The 13,622-nt window shown below is 38.2% G+C and overlaps 1 protein-coding gene across 1 annotated transcript in view; it reads right to left on the bottom strand.

Annotated features, from left to right (window-relative positions):
• Positions 1 to 201: 201 nt before the first annotated feature.
• The window catches only part of IMPG2 (interphotoreceptor matrix proteoglycan 2), a 125,884-nt gene continuing 112,463 nt past the window's right edge, over positions 202 to 13,622 (bottom strand). Inside the window, exons 16-21 of the mRNA XM_072614161.1 lie at positions 8,861 to 9,071; positions 5,971 to 6,159; positions 4,864 to 5,062; positions 4,136 to 4,215; positions 3,433 to 3,510; positions 202 to 2,186 (exon numbers count right to left, since the gene is read on the bottom strand). Of these exons, the coding sequence (XP_072470262.1) occupies positions 3,465 to 3,510; positions 4,136 to 4,215; positions 4,864 to 5,062; positions 5,971 to 6,159; positions 8,861 to 9,071 (725 nt within the window). The 3' untranslated portion in view covers positions 202 to 2,186; positions 3,433 to 3,464. The remainder of the gene's footprint in view (positions 2,187 to 3,432; positions 3,511 to 4,135; positions 4,216 to 4,863; positions 5,063 to 5,970; positions 6,160 to 8,860; positions 9,072 to 13,622) is intronic.

Below are 13,622 nucleotides of genomic sequence, written 5' to 3'. Positions count from 1 at the left end.
TACTGAATACTTCCAAATATTTTCAGTAGCTTTTTTATAGTACCTTAAACTTACCGTCTTTGATTCCACTTCTAGTGGAAGCAAACTCCGCTAGAGTTAACTCATTAATCATTAACTCATTAAAGTTAATATTAATGATTATTCATTTATTAATAAATGAGACAATGTAAAATCTCCTAGAGTTATAAACACCTTGGTTAATTGCAATAAAAAATAGAAATTAGATAAAATAGAATTAGGAAGGAATCAAAAAAGTACAATGGAGTTTGTGAGGGGAAAATAGCCAAAGCCTGGCATAAAATTACCCAGATGCAAACATTTTTAAAGTTTATATATTTGCCATTTAATATTAAGAGTAAAAGTTATTTAGTCTCTCCTATTCTCTGCTTCCAAAAAAAAGGGTTCATAAAGAATACCCTAGAGAAAGAGGAGACTGTCTGTTTTGATTCTGAATGAACATAGGTGACAGACATTTCCTGTCTGCAAAGTGAGAAAGAACATAGCAATGGGATCCTGTCATGCCTGATGCATTAACGTAAGAAGGAATGGAATCAGACATTAGGCACTCCACAAGAAAGCAAACAGTAAAAGCCTGGGTTTGCCAATATGTAACATTCTTTATTATACTAGTTAGTACAAAGAGCTCACTGTCGGGTAGCCAAATGCTACTTTCCAAATTGAGGTACCAAGAACCATAGGCATTGTGATTTTCCAACATGCCAGAGTCTGTCAGTAAGACTTTTCCAAGTTCAGACTCACATCCACCAGTCAATTGGTTAAGATTATCTTTAGTTCTGTGGGCTTGAGGTCCCCATCCCCAGAATTGTTAAACTTACCTTTCTCTCTATGAGGAATTTTCTAATCTGATATATGATCTTGGTAATTTTTTTTTATACCAAGATAGCTATGACACTGTGGTATATGCATCCTTCAACTCAATTCAATTCAATAAACATTTATTAAGACCTGCTACATGTCAAGCACTACACTACGTATTGAAAATATAAAAAATAAAATGAAAACAATCCCTGTCCCCAGTGAACTTACATTCTATCCTTGACATTGATTTTTTCAGAAATGATACAGGCATAATGAGTGTTGCATCTAGAAACTAAGTCTTGCTAATTAGAACATTATAGCATACCTCACCATACTATCTCAAAAGGTATTTTTGTTTGTTTTTTATTAGAAAAGAATCTTCATGGTCAGGTTCAAATAATATTAAAATTCAGCTTCTGTTTTAATTCAAATCTGACTCAGGACAGTCTAACGTTTGGTGCTCAGGACTGGAACTAGATGAGATACTCAGAGCATATAACAGTTTTTAAAGGGAAACAATTCAACAATAAGATGGAAATGATATACAGCTAAGATACAGCAGTAGTTTAGTTGGGCTCAGCCCTCTCTTTCATCATTTGCCACCTGGTATACACAGTCAGACCATTTGTTGACTTGTGAGAAGCCCCTCAATTCTGAAAAACACCAGAAATGTGCCGGATACCTTAGGCAACCACAAAGTTCTGTCAGTGGTTGCAAATAGGGCCTTGAACCAATTAAGTCTCAAGGACAGTTGAGGACTAAAGTCTTACATTAATAGGTCCCAACTAGATTAATAGTTGTTACTCCTATTACAGCTTCCATGAATTAATTTTTTTTTAAAAAACATACTTAAAATGACCAATATGTTACAATCTTTCCCCCTTTCACCTAGCTATCTAAAGTACCTTACAAATAGCTATTAGATCTCACAATATCTGTATGTAGTACTCTCACTGTATATTCCAGTTTGGAAAACTGAGGCACAGATTCAAGTGATGTGCTCAAAAGAAGGTTAATGGAAGAACTAGGAACAAATGCAATAGTATTTTTAACTTCTAAATGCAACTGATCGTATATGTCCTATACCCTGTCTTTGTAAAATATATTTCACAATTTGATTTTTTTTTAAAATCATGTCAATGCTTATAAAAATCTCTGCTTGAAACCTAAACTAGAGGGAAAAAATTGGACTGAATGGAGACATTCCCTCAACTCAACCATGCTTAAAGAATGCTTCTTTTAGGTCTTCAGAGAGTACATTCCAGACTTAGGTAAACTGTGTTACTGCCACACCACATTATAATGGTAGCAAGCAATCTTCTTCTATCAATTTCTTTCAAAATTGACATTTTTGTTACAGCATCTTCCTGCAATGCAAAAGCAGAGATCCCAGTTAATTGGTATGGCAACAATATCCTGAAACTACCACAATTTTATAAGAGAAATAATAAGTGTTAGATAGGTACTGTTCTAAGTACTAGGGATATAAAAATAAAATTTTCTCTTCTCCTTCCAATAATAGATATGGGTCTTACATTTTTAGGATTATTATTAAGGGTTCTATTTCACTATTTTATATAGATTTATAAGTTTAGAGATTTCCTCATCAGGAATTCCTTATACCAATGAAATCACATATCTGGTCCAAAAATAACTGAAATAATTATTTTCTTTGGCAGTTCATGCTCTTGATAGTTCCTATTAATATCTCTCTCTCTCTCTCTCTCTCTCTCTCTCTCTCAGGATGTGTGGATCAGCTTCCAAGTACAGAAATTTAATATACAAGCAAGCTTGATAAAACTGACAGAGGATGCAGGGAATATATCTCCCAAAGTCTTCCCCTTTTCCAACATATTCAATAACACACTTATTTCCCTTTATTCACAGGAGCATAGGTCTACAATTGGAAGAGTCCTCAGAAGTCATCTAGTCCAACCTTCTCATTTTACAGATGAGAAAACTGAGTCTCAGCATGATTAAATGACTTGCCCAAGGTCAAACAGGTGATAAACATTACAAGTAGGCTTTGAACCAGTACCTCTGGAGCTAGGACTCAGCCAGTTGCCATCAAAATCCATGAAAACATTAAAGAAGGGTATTGTGCTTCTTTCAGAGGCAGCATGGCTGAGGAGATGTTACAAAACTGTGCATATTTCCCTAAAAACAAAATTGAGTAAAAGGATCCCAGATAGGGGGAAAAGAACCAGATGAGGACAGTGATATCAAAGGAAAGAAGAAAACAGAAAAGGGAAGTTGTAGTAGGAATAACAACTATTAATCTAGTTGGGACCTATGAAAGTAAGACTAAAGACTAACAAGGAGCCAGCCCTGAACTGAGGAACTACCTCTGAGATTTTAAGATGAACAGGAAGCCCCATGTGACAGCCTTAGAAGCCTGGGACAGGTGCCAGATCTGGGCATGAGGCTCAGGTTATAGGTCTGTATATTGGGGGACTCATCCCAAGGCTGTCTTTCCTCTTTTGTATTCAAATATCAAACCCTTACCTAAGTTGGGAAGGAGGGGTAAGAGTAAGCTAAAATAGTTACAAGAAGGTTCTCAAGTAAATTCGGAAAAATACTATAACTCTAACACAGGAAAGGTATCTTACTTACAGTATACGATTGTAAAGAGTTGTACTTCAGACTCATACTAGCTGTGTGACCCTGGGCAAGTCACTTAACTTTGATTGCCTCCAAAAGAAAAAAAGGAAAGAACTGCAATTAGTTTGGGGGTGTGTGTGTGTGTGTGTGTGTGTGTGTGTGTGTGTGTGTGTGTGTATGCTTTAATAGAACCATGTAATAAAGTATTTTTGTTTTAGGAGTAGAAGAGAATATATAAATGGGATGACACAATGGAAGGATAAATTAATGGACTGGAGTGAGTGGGGAGAGTGCCTTCAGGTCCCTGACGTTGGAGGAGTTCTAGCAGAGACTAAATGTTTCCCCAATATTCAGTTATAGAGATGATTCCTGCTGGATTAGATGATCTCAGAGGTCCCTTTCAATTTTTACATTTTATTTTATTCCTTAACAAGATAGATAAATACAAAGGTAAACTGAAAGACATGGTGAAATGAGTGTAGTAAGACTCAATAGTGGATGAATATAATGGGATATGTGAGAGCTTAAGGCTAGAATTAAGTGCTCAACTCTAAAAATTTTCTAATGGGACTATCATATAACATTAACATCAGGTTAGGCACCCACACTGGTCACACATGCCATATAAACCAAAATAATTAAACTGATTCTGGTAACATTACTATTATATAACTTTCAGAAGATTCTGGGCAGAGGCACCACTAAAAATACTTACATTTGATGCTGTCTCACAAATTCTGCAAACTGTTGGTCTTTGGCATAGAGTTCAAAAATCCTGGCTCTTTCTTGAATCTCCTTTTTCAAAAAAAAAAAAAAAAGCCAGAAAATGCTTTAGAAAAATCTCAAAAACCACAAAACATCTTTAAAGGGGGCTTATGGCATCCTACTGTTTTCCACCTATATTCCCCAAGGGAAAAAAAATTATCCCTTCAGAGAAAGAGGAACAAGTTCTAATACTATCTTACCAGTCTCTGTACTAACAGGGATTGAAAAGAAGGGCTCTAACCTGTTATATACCTTCTGATCAAGGTAAAAAGAGTTCTCATATATATTTTTCCACAAGTGTCCCAAATTTAAACTTATACTACTCAACATTATGCTATATGTGTTACATTACCTTTGTGTATGCATGCATCAGCACATCATTGTGTATGCCTCATGGTGTCAAGACAAATAACCATAGAATAGCTTTCATACTACATATGTATGTATTTATGTATGTGTATATATAATATGTACATAGTATGCACACATACTAGATTTGTATGTGTATATATGCACATATACTACACATATTACATCTCTACTACATGCTTGTATACTACATACATATATATCATATACTTGTTCACATACATATATGTGTGTGTAAATATACATGCATAAGCACATATATGGAGAGAAAGGAAACAAAAGAGAAAACTGACAGAGGAAGTCACTCACCTCACTGGTAAGCTCACTGTCCTCATAGATGTGGCTGATTTCTTCACTGCTGAAGGCAGTAGGCACCTCTCCACCGGCAGAGTTATAGGAAGTAAGCTGAGGGTAGCTCCTCTCAAACTGGTCATCTCCAGTGATATCACCCTCAAACACAGGATTGTACTTCACAGCACTCTCGAGAGATGGGGGGCTGTCTCTCCTCCTGTTGTAACCATATAACACAGTCAATCCACAGCATAGTCAGTTTTACCTAAATCAGAATAATTGAATATGGACCTCATGTTGGAATAGAGAAGAGCTGAATGCAATTAACAAGGTGTGACTACCAGAAGTGTCAAATCTAATCATGTTGGTTCATTAATGAATGTGCCTGTTTGCTATCTGGTATTTGGCTGACTGATGAGCATATTCATTTTCTGCCTTCCAGGAACATATATTAAAAGAAATGATTACTCTGAGGACAGACCAGTTTGGAAACTTACAGAGAATTTAACAGTGATAGTAATGATAATAATAGCTAACATTTATAGAGTGCTTACTATGTGTGTCATGCACTATGTTAAAGCACTTTAAAATAATTATTTCATTTGATCTTCACAACAGCCCTGGGAGGTAGATGCTATTATGATCCCCATTTTGTAGAAGATGAAAACAGATATTAAATGACTTGCTCAGGGTCACACAGTTAGGAAGCTTCCGACAGTGGATTTGAACTCAGGTCTTCCTGACTCCAAGCCCAGTGCTCCATCTACTATACCACCAACCTGCCTCTAGGAAGAAAAATATAATGACAAAGAGGCTGGCATCTGAAGTAGGCTAGTCTAGAGACAAAGGGACAGAAAATAATCATTTGTGATCACATGACCACTCAAAGGTAATGGAGCTCTCCTTTCAAAATGGTGGCCTATTTCCCCTCAATTTACTACCAGAGGAAGTCATGCTTGCCAAAACAAAGCCCCATTTTTTTAGTTCTTGTTCAAAATCTGTCCCAATTGATGATCTGACTATGATTACAGTTCAATCTGAGATGATTCAAAATGGCAATCATTCAGGTTCTTCATACAAAATGGAAAAATTGAGTCATTCCAAATAATTTGTGCTTTCACTTACCTGAGGGAGCCCTTTCTTTCTCTCTTCACGTACTGGTCTCTCAGAGTCCTAGCCAGGAAGAAGAGGACAACCAAGACTACAAGAAGAAAGCCAATCACTGAGGCAACAGCAATTCCTATCACCTGGGACTCCGACATGTAGTCTTCACAGTGTTCCCCTCGATACCACCAATTTTCACCTACATGGCATCTAAAACACAAAAATCATATCATCTTTCAGAAAAGTGGTCCAGTCACAAAATCATTGGTAGCTGTTGTGGTAAGGAGCAGAGAGAAGAAAGGATTTAGCTAAAAGTAATGAATGTTAGAGCTGAAAGAAGACTTTGTTTTTGTTGTTTTTGTTGTTCAGTCATTTCAGTCACATCTAACTCCTTATGACCCCATTTGAGGTTTTCTTGGCAAATGTAGTGGAATGGTTTACTATTTCCCTCTCCAGATCATTTCACAAATGAGGAAACTGAAGCAAACAACGTTAAGTGGCTTTGCCCAGGGTCACGCAATTTGCATGTCTAAGACCAAATTTGAAACTCCTTTATTCAAGTCCGACTTGCCCCTTGGAAAATGGGGGGATGTTAGTTTTTGTGCATAGTTCAATGTCACCTCCAACCCTCAAGAAGGCAGAACTAAGCAGGCCTAGATCATAGCAAGAAAGAATATGACTAGAAGTATGTGACCTAACTAGAAGGAATGAAAGTTGTAGACAGGGGCTTAAGGACTCTGGTATTCATCTTTCTTCTTCTGATCTCCCTTTCAGTGGATAGAATGCTAGGCTTGGCATCAGGAAGGCCTGAGTTTAAATCAAGTCTTAGATACTTACTAGCTGTATGATCCTGAGCAAATCACTTTAATGTCTGTCTCAGTTTCCTTAGTTGTAAAATGGGGATCATAATAGCACCTGTCTTGTAGGGTTATTGTGATGATCAAATGAAATAATAATTGTAAAATGCTTAGTACATTGCCTGGTACATATTAGGTGGTATATACGTACTTGTTCCCTTTCTTTTTTCTTTCCTTACAGTTGAGTAGGCTAGCTCTGCTTTTGGGCTCATTCTCTTCCCTTTCAATGTACCCAAAGAAAATTTTCTCTTTTCTGTTCCTCTTCTCTTCTCAAAGGGGGAGCAAAAGAGAACATCATGGCTCCTCACCCATTCTATGGCCAGTGGTACAGAGAAAGCTGCTTTTCTGGTGAGAAAAAGTTCATCCTTTTTTTCTCTCTTCTGAGTAGTAGTTGAGGATACCCTTGTTCTTGTGTCAGTGTAGGTCTAATAGAACCCTGCAGCATTATCCATGGCCAGCTTTCTCTCAGAAATAATTGCATTCTCAGAGAGATCATTGGCCTACCCATGTCCATGTGACTCCAGAGGCATATGGCAGAGAAAGGAACCCAGGTCTATGTGGCTGGAACAGTGGCTATTCCATGCAACAGGCAAGGGGAGGGGTCCCATGGAATGGGTAGAGTTATATTATATTCTAGTTTGGGATTGTTGTGAAGAATTTTATTTTCACATTACATGTGAGTCATTTCAAGAGGATTTGCATGTGATTCCTAAGCTATGACTTTTCCCTGATGGTCCATGTGCTTTAAGGTTTTCATTTAAAAACTGCAGGTGTGTTTATTCAGTGAAATTCAGCCAGGCAGGCACTCTATTGGCCACTGCCAATGGCCCTCAGTAAAAAGAGTGAAATTGAGCCTTTAAAAAACTTACAGTAGAGCAGTCACATGAACCATTTCCAATAAAAGGATGGGAAGTAAGATAGTTGCTGGGAAGAAGTTATAATTTTGCTTTATTTCACAGAGTTGCCATGGGGAAAAGTGCTTCATAAAACATAAAATATTTTACAACTATAATCATCTTGCTTCTTTAAGTTACTCACTATGTGATCTTCTTCAAGCCTCAGCTTCTCTGATTCTGACTTTCCTTAGGTTTTAAGTGATAATAATAACATTTGATAATAACATTTGATCTCCTTCCCAACATTACTATGCAAATCAAATGAAATGATGAACGTGAAAGTGTCTTGTAACCTGTAAAATATTATACCTATGTAATGTATTAATAGTAAAGATAAATGGCCATTGCATAACTAAGATCTCCTGAAAAATTCAGGCTAAATGCAAAATGTTTGCCTATGAAGATCCCTCCCATAGCATCAAATTTATCTGACATGTTGCCTTGAGTTCTAATCTTCCCAAAGAGTTCAAGCTAATTGATAAAACTGGGCATAAATCAGAGTAGAGTTTTCCATAAGAACTGCACAAGGCACCCATTTATTTAATAATAGGTAACATTTATATAGCTCTTACTATGTGCCAGGTACAGGGGCAAGAAGGTGACACAGTGAATAGAGCACCTGGGCCTGGAGTCAGGAAGACTGGAGTTCAAATTTGGTCTCAGGCACTTACTAGTTCTGTGACCTTGGGCAAGTCACTTAATCCATTTGCCTCAGTTTCCTCATCTGTAAAATGAGTTGGAAAAGGAAATGGCAAGCCAGTCCAGTATCTTTGCCAAGAAAACCCCAAATGAAGTGACAAAGAGTCAGACATGACTGAAACAACTGAAACAAATGAGGTACATTTACAATTATTATTTCATGTGGTCCTCACAACAACTCTGGGAGGTAGGTGCTATTAGTATCCACATTTTACACATGAGGAAACTGAGGCAGATAAACATTAAATGATTTATTCAGAGTCACACAGCTAATAGGTATCTGAAGCTGGATTTGAATGCAAGTCTTCCTGACCCCAAGACCAGTGATCTATCCACAGAGCTGCTCTAGTCAAGAGCCATTTATCTCCCATTTAAAATGTAAAATCCTACAGGGGCACACTTTGCTACAGATAGTAGTATTCCAGCCCAATGAAATAAAAATGCCTGCTAATAGCATACCTACAAATGGCCCCATGCCCAGGGATAATGTCACATTTTCCATCATTCAGGCAGAAATCTGGCTGTAGTTCACAGACACTCTGACAGGGGAGTCCTTGCAGACTCTGGTAACCGGGGTAACATATACATTCTGCTTCTCCACTCCAGCGATTAACCACACACTCAGAAAATTCATTGCAGGCTTGGAACTTACAAAGATCAGCTTGATCACCTGAAAATTCAAAGAAAGCAGAAAAGGGAACCTACTCAGTGAGGCTCCTAGAGTTGTTTACCATTGGCCTGGCCTTTGAGGACCAACTCCATTCCACAATGGGAATCATAGGATCCTAGATTTAGAGCTAGAAAAGACCTTGCAGTCATTGAGTCCCACTCTTTCATTTTACAGTAAAAGAAACTGAGTCCCAGAGAATCCATGCCATTTACCCAAGATAGGGTGGTGACTTATACACAAACAGGCAGGTGTCTGAGCTGAGATTCAAACTCAAGTCTTCCTTACTCCAAGTCCATCTACTTCATAACACTGGAATAGGGCCTTAATAGGTAACTTTCTATTTTTCCTGAATCTGCTTTCATCATAAATAGCTAGGTGGTACAGTGGATAGAGTGCTGGCCCTGGAAGCAAGAAGACATAAGAGCAAATCCAGTCTCAGACACTAACTGTGTGATCCTAGACAAGTCACTTAACATGTTTGCCTCAGTTTCCTCAACTGTAAAATAGGGATAATGACAACACCCACCTCACAGAGTTGTTGTGAGGATTAAATGAGATAATATTTGTAAAGTGCTTGGCACACTTTCTGGTACATAGCAGTCCTTTGTAAAATACTTATTTCCTCCCTCCCATCCTTCATTAGGACGGGGAGTTCAAGAGAAGGAATTTCCTCAATTGAGTGGATGCCCATCAATTGGGGAATGACTGAATGTGGTATATGAATGTAATGGAATACTATTGTTCCATAAGAAATGGTGAGCAGGCAGATTACAGAAAAACTTGGAAAGATCTATATGAACTGATGCTATCAACTGAAGCAAGCAGAGCCAGGAGAACATTGTACACAATAACAGCTTTGATAGACTTAGCTCTTCTCAGCAAAGGCATAATCTAAGACAATTCCAAGACTAAAGATGGAAAATGCTATCCACATTCAGAGAAAGAACTATTGAGTCTTAATGCAAATCGAAGCATACTATTTTCTCTTTTTGTTCGTTTTTTCTTTCTCGTGGTTTTTCCTTTTTGTTCTGATTCTTTTTTTACCACATGACTAATGGGAAATATGTTTAATATGACTTTGCATATATAGCCTATATCAGATTACATGCCACCTTGGGGAGGAAGGAGGGTGGAAAAATTTAGAACTCAAAATCTTATCAAAGTGAATGTTGAAAACTAAAAATTAATTATTTTTTTAAAAGATAAGGAATTTCCTCTACTCTTTCTCTGAAATTTATATTCTTAGTTGTCTTTGAGCACTAAAATATTAAATAGCTTCCCCAAGCTTACACAATTATTTTATATCAGAGAATTTAAATCCTAGTTTACCATACTTCAGACAACTTCATGGAATTCACTGTGAAACGTTCCCTCACTGTGGCTAGAAAGGACCTTGTAGGTTATCTAATCTAATCTCTTCATTTTTCTAGATGGGGGAATTTGGGACTAGAAAAGTTAATGATTGTGTCAAGTCCATCTACTTAAGTAATTTGTTAGTGATAATTGATGACAGCATTGTTTGTTGGATCCCAATAGAACACTCTTTCCCCACTGCTGCCTTGATAGATGACCTCTGAATTACAAATGGTTTTGATTTTTCTTCCACTAAAGTCTTTCTCTAAGGCCTCATGGTAGCCTACAGGTGACATTAGGTTTTCAAAGGCTAAGTAAGCAGGGTATAAACTCTGACAGGTCTACTAATCTGAATGGTTTTTCTTGTTCTGGTCCAGGCCTGTGATTTCATCAGAAAACAGTGTTCCTAGTGAGGATATTCTCTCTATAAAAGCAAACTGCTGTAAATTTTCTTAGAGAATTGCTTGGGGCAATGATTTTCTCAGGTTACATACAAATAGTATGGGTCAGGAGCAGGACTTCTACCCAGTTTGACCTTACTTGAGACCAACCCTGTAACCGTTGTGGATAAACGTAGATTATGGGCCTAGTGCTGTCTATCGTATGAGGAGCTACCTAGCTAAGTTAGGAGAGATTCATCTATCACAGTAATTCTCAATGACCATCTATTAAGATAAGGCATCCAAAGTTACAATCTGCATTGCTAAGAGGATACCCATTCCTGGGAAATTCTCAGTCCTTGGATATGCAAGTATTTTAACTTTTCAACATATTTCATTCAATGCATTGTTTCACTGTGTGAGGACAAGCCTACAAGGTGTTCATAGCCATGACTGACAGATAAGGAAAGTGAGAATCAGAGAACCAACACCACATGTTTAGTAAATGTCAGAGCCAGAACTAGAATCTAGGTCCTCTGGAAAAAAGAACTTTCCAAGCATTAAATCCATATACTGATTTGAAGTTTCTTCTACATTTGGGTTAATTCCAGGGTTATTATCACTGTTTTAGAATAGCACTGTATATAGTAGATAGAGAACCCAGCTTCAGTCATAATGATCTGTGCAAAAGTCACATACTTGACTCTGTGATGCTGGGTAAATCACTCATTTAAAAAATAAAAATGTTTTCAAATGTCACCTAATGCAGTTGAGTTCTAGAGAATTATTTTACTTCACTGACAAAGTATAATTTAAAATTTCCCTTAAAAAGATACATTGTTTCAACTCCCTCTCCTGGGCCAGGGAAACGAGTTTTGCATCATTCTTGTTCACTGATCTTTTCCAAATCCCACTAAATCCTAGGGCCATGAACCATGAAAAAGATTGTGTTCTGCCTAAGGAATATGCGAATGCTTCAAGAGCAATCTTAAATGCTTTGAAATTCAACATGAACTTCGTCTACTACTTGCCATTTCCAACCCTGCCCTCCTCCACCTCACTGGGTTCTATATTTTTCCTCACACTACGTTTTGTGTTAAACATAAAGGGATATATTGCAGAGAGAGAACAGTTGTCGACTTCAGGGGAGTCTTTCTGTACAGAAAGACCATATCAGTCTCTAAGGAGGCTAGATCATAACAAAGAAAAAAAGGGAATTTTGAGGTAGAAAAATGCCAGGCCTAGAGGCCTGTGGGCTACCCGAGTCTTCTTACCTCTATTGCAGGTCTTCGGCTGGCCAAGCCGGATACTCATATGAGAGAAGAGACCTCTCAGAGTCGAACAAGGGTTAAGCTTTATTCAGGGTTCTGGTAACAAGTGCAGGGGGAATTCTTCCTTAGGAGGGAGAGAGAAAGATCTCCCAAGGAGGCAAAGATCTTACAATAAGAGATTGGAAATAGAAGTGTAAGTGGGGAGAGAGGGGGAGGGGAGAGAAGAAAGGAAAGAGGAAAGGGAAGCCTTCTGTCCACACTCGTGGCCCCTCCGCCCAAGAGCACTTTCAGGCTTTCCTGACCCTACTTAAGCTCTCCCGTCGCGTAGTTTACACGTCAATACCAAGCCTGTTAGGTAACAATAGGTGTGCCCAGATCCGGGACAGCCTCGAGAGCGGGGATGCTCCTCCCATCACGTATCTCACGGGAAGAGGCGGAAATACACGAGATAGCTTGGTCTCCTCCTCGATTCCCTGTTGTTATTATGGGGGGCCTGGTGAGAACTCTAAGATTTAGAAGTTCCCACCTTTACCCGCCCGAGACTGTCCACATGGAATTGAGCTTCCAATCCCAGCAGAAAAAAACAATAATAACAATCAATAGTGTACAACAGTGATGCCATGTGACAACTGACTCTCACCATTTTAAAAATAATTCCATATGGGAAGACCCTCCATCACAACAACCTTTTCACCTTTATTTTTCCCCCTTCCCTGGGTGGAGATGCCCAGAGCCCAGCAGGGCTGCTTTACTGTTCTCATTGCTTAGATAAGTTGGGAATCACCAATTCCATTGCTTCCAGTAAGATGGAGGACCACCAAGGCTTACTATCTTCACTGATACTGATTCTATAAGGTCCTCCTGGACTTACCATCTACTCTACTTCTCTATCCTATAAATGCCTAGCATTGTCATCTGACCTGAAGACCCCCTCCACTTCATCTGTAGGACTTTCAAGTTTTTCTATGCACCATGAAGCAGACCTTTTATTTACATATTGCTACCCCCAGTTAGAATGTAACTCCTTGGGAGTGAGGCCTATCTTATGGTTTCTCTTTGTATTCCTAGCACTTGACATGGTGCATAATTTTTCATTCACTCATCATCCACTTGAGAAAAAAAAATCCAGAAAGATAAAACAGTGAAGACAATAATCAGCTCAGAAAGATTCAATATACTCACTAATGTCCTTCCATCCTAATCTGGTTTAGTGCCTTGGCAATCTGTGGGAGCCCCTACCAAGATCTTTAGCCCTGCAGTAGCCCATAAATGTGATCAAATATAGATCACTATATGTTTTTTCAATCTGTCCCCTTGCTCTTGAATATTCCTTTCAGATATTTGTAATCAGTAAATAATTTAAACTAGAGCTGGAATGGAGCCTTATGGAATATGCCTGTAGCGTTTCTGAACCATATGACATAAACACAATGAGTATAAGCCCCAAGTTCTTAGCTAATCTTGAAAAACTAACTGTGCAAAAGTGCCCATAACCCAAAATGCATGTAATTGTAGTACCATATGCTCCAAATATAATATATTCCTGA

The sequence above is a fragment of the Notamacropus eugenii genome, chromosome 5 (genome assembly GCF_028372415.1).
Source record: "Notamacropus eugenii isolate mMacEug1 chromosome 5, mMacEug1.pri_v2, whole genome shotgun sequence".
Lineage (NCBI taxonomy): Eukaryota > Metazoa > Chordata > Mammalia > Diprotodontia > Macropodidae > Notamacropus > Notamacropus eugenii.
Note: the sequence above shows the minus strand (reverse complement) of the source record. Positions and strands in the feature narration are given on the sequence as shown.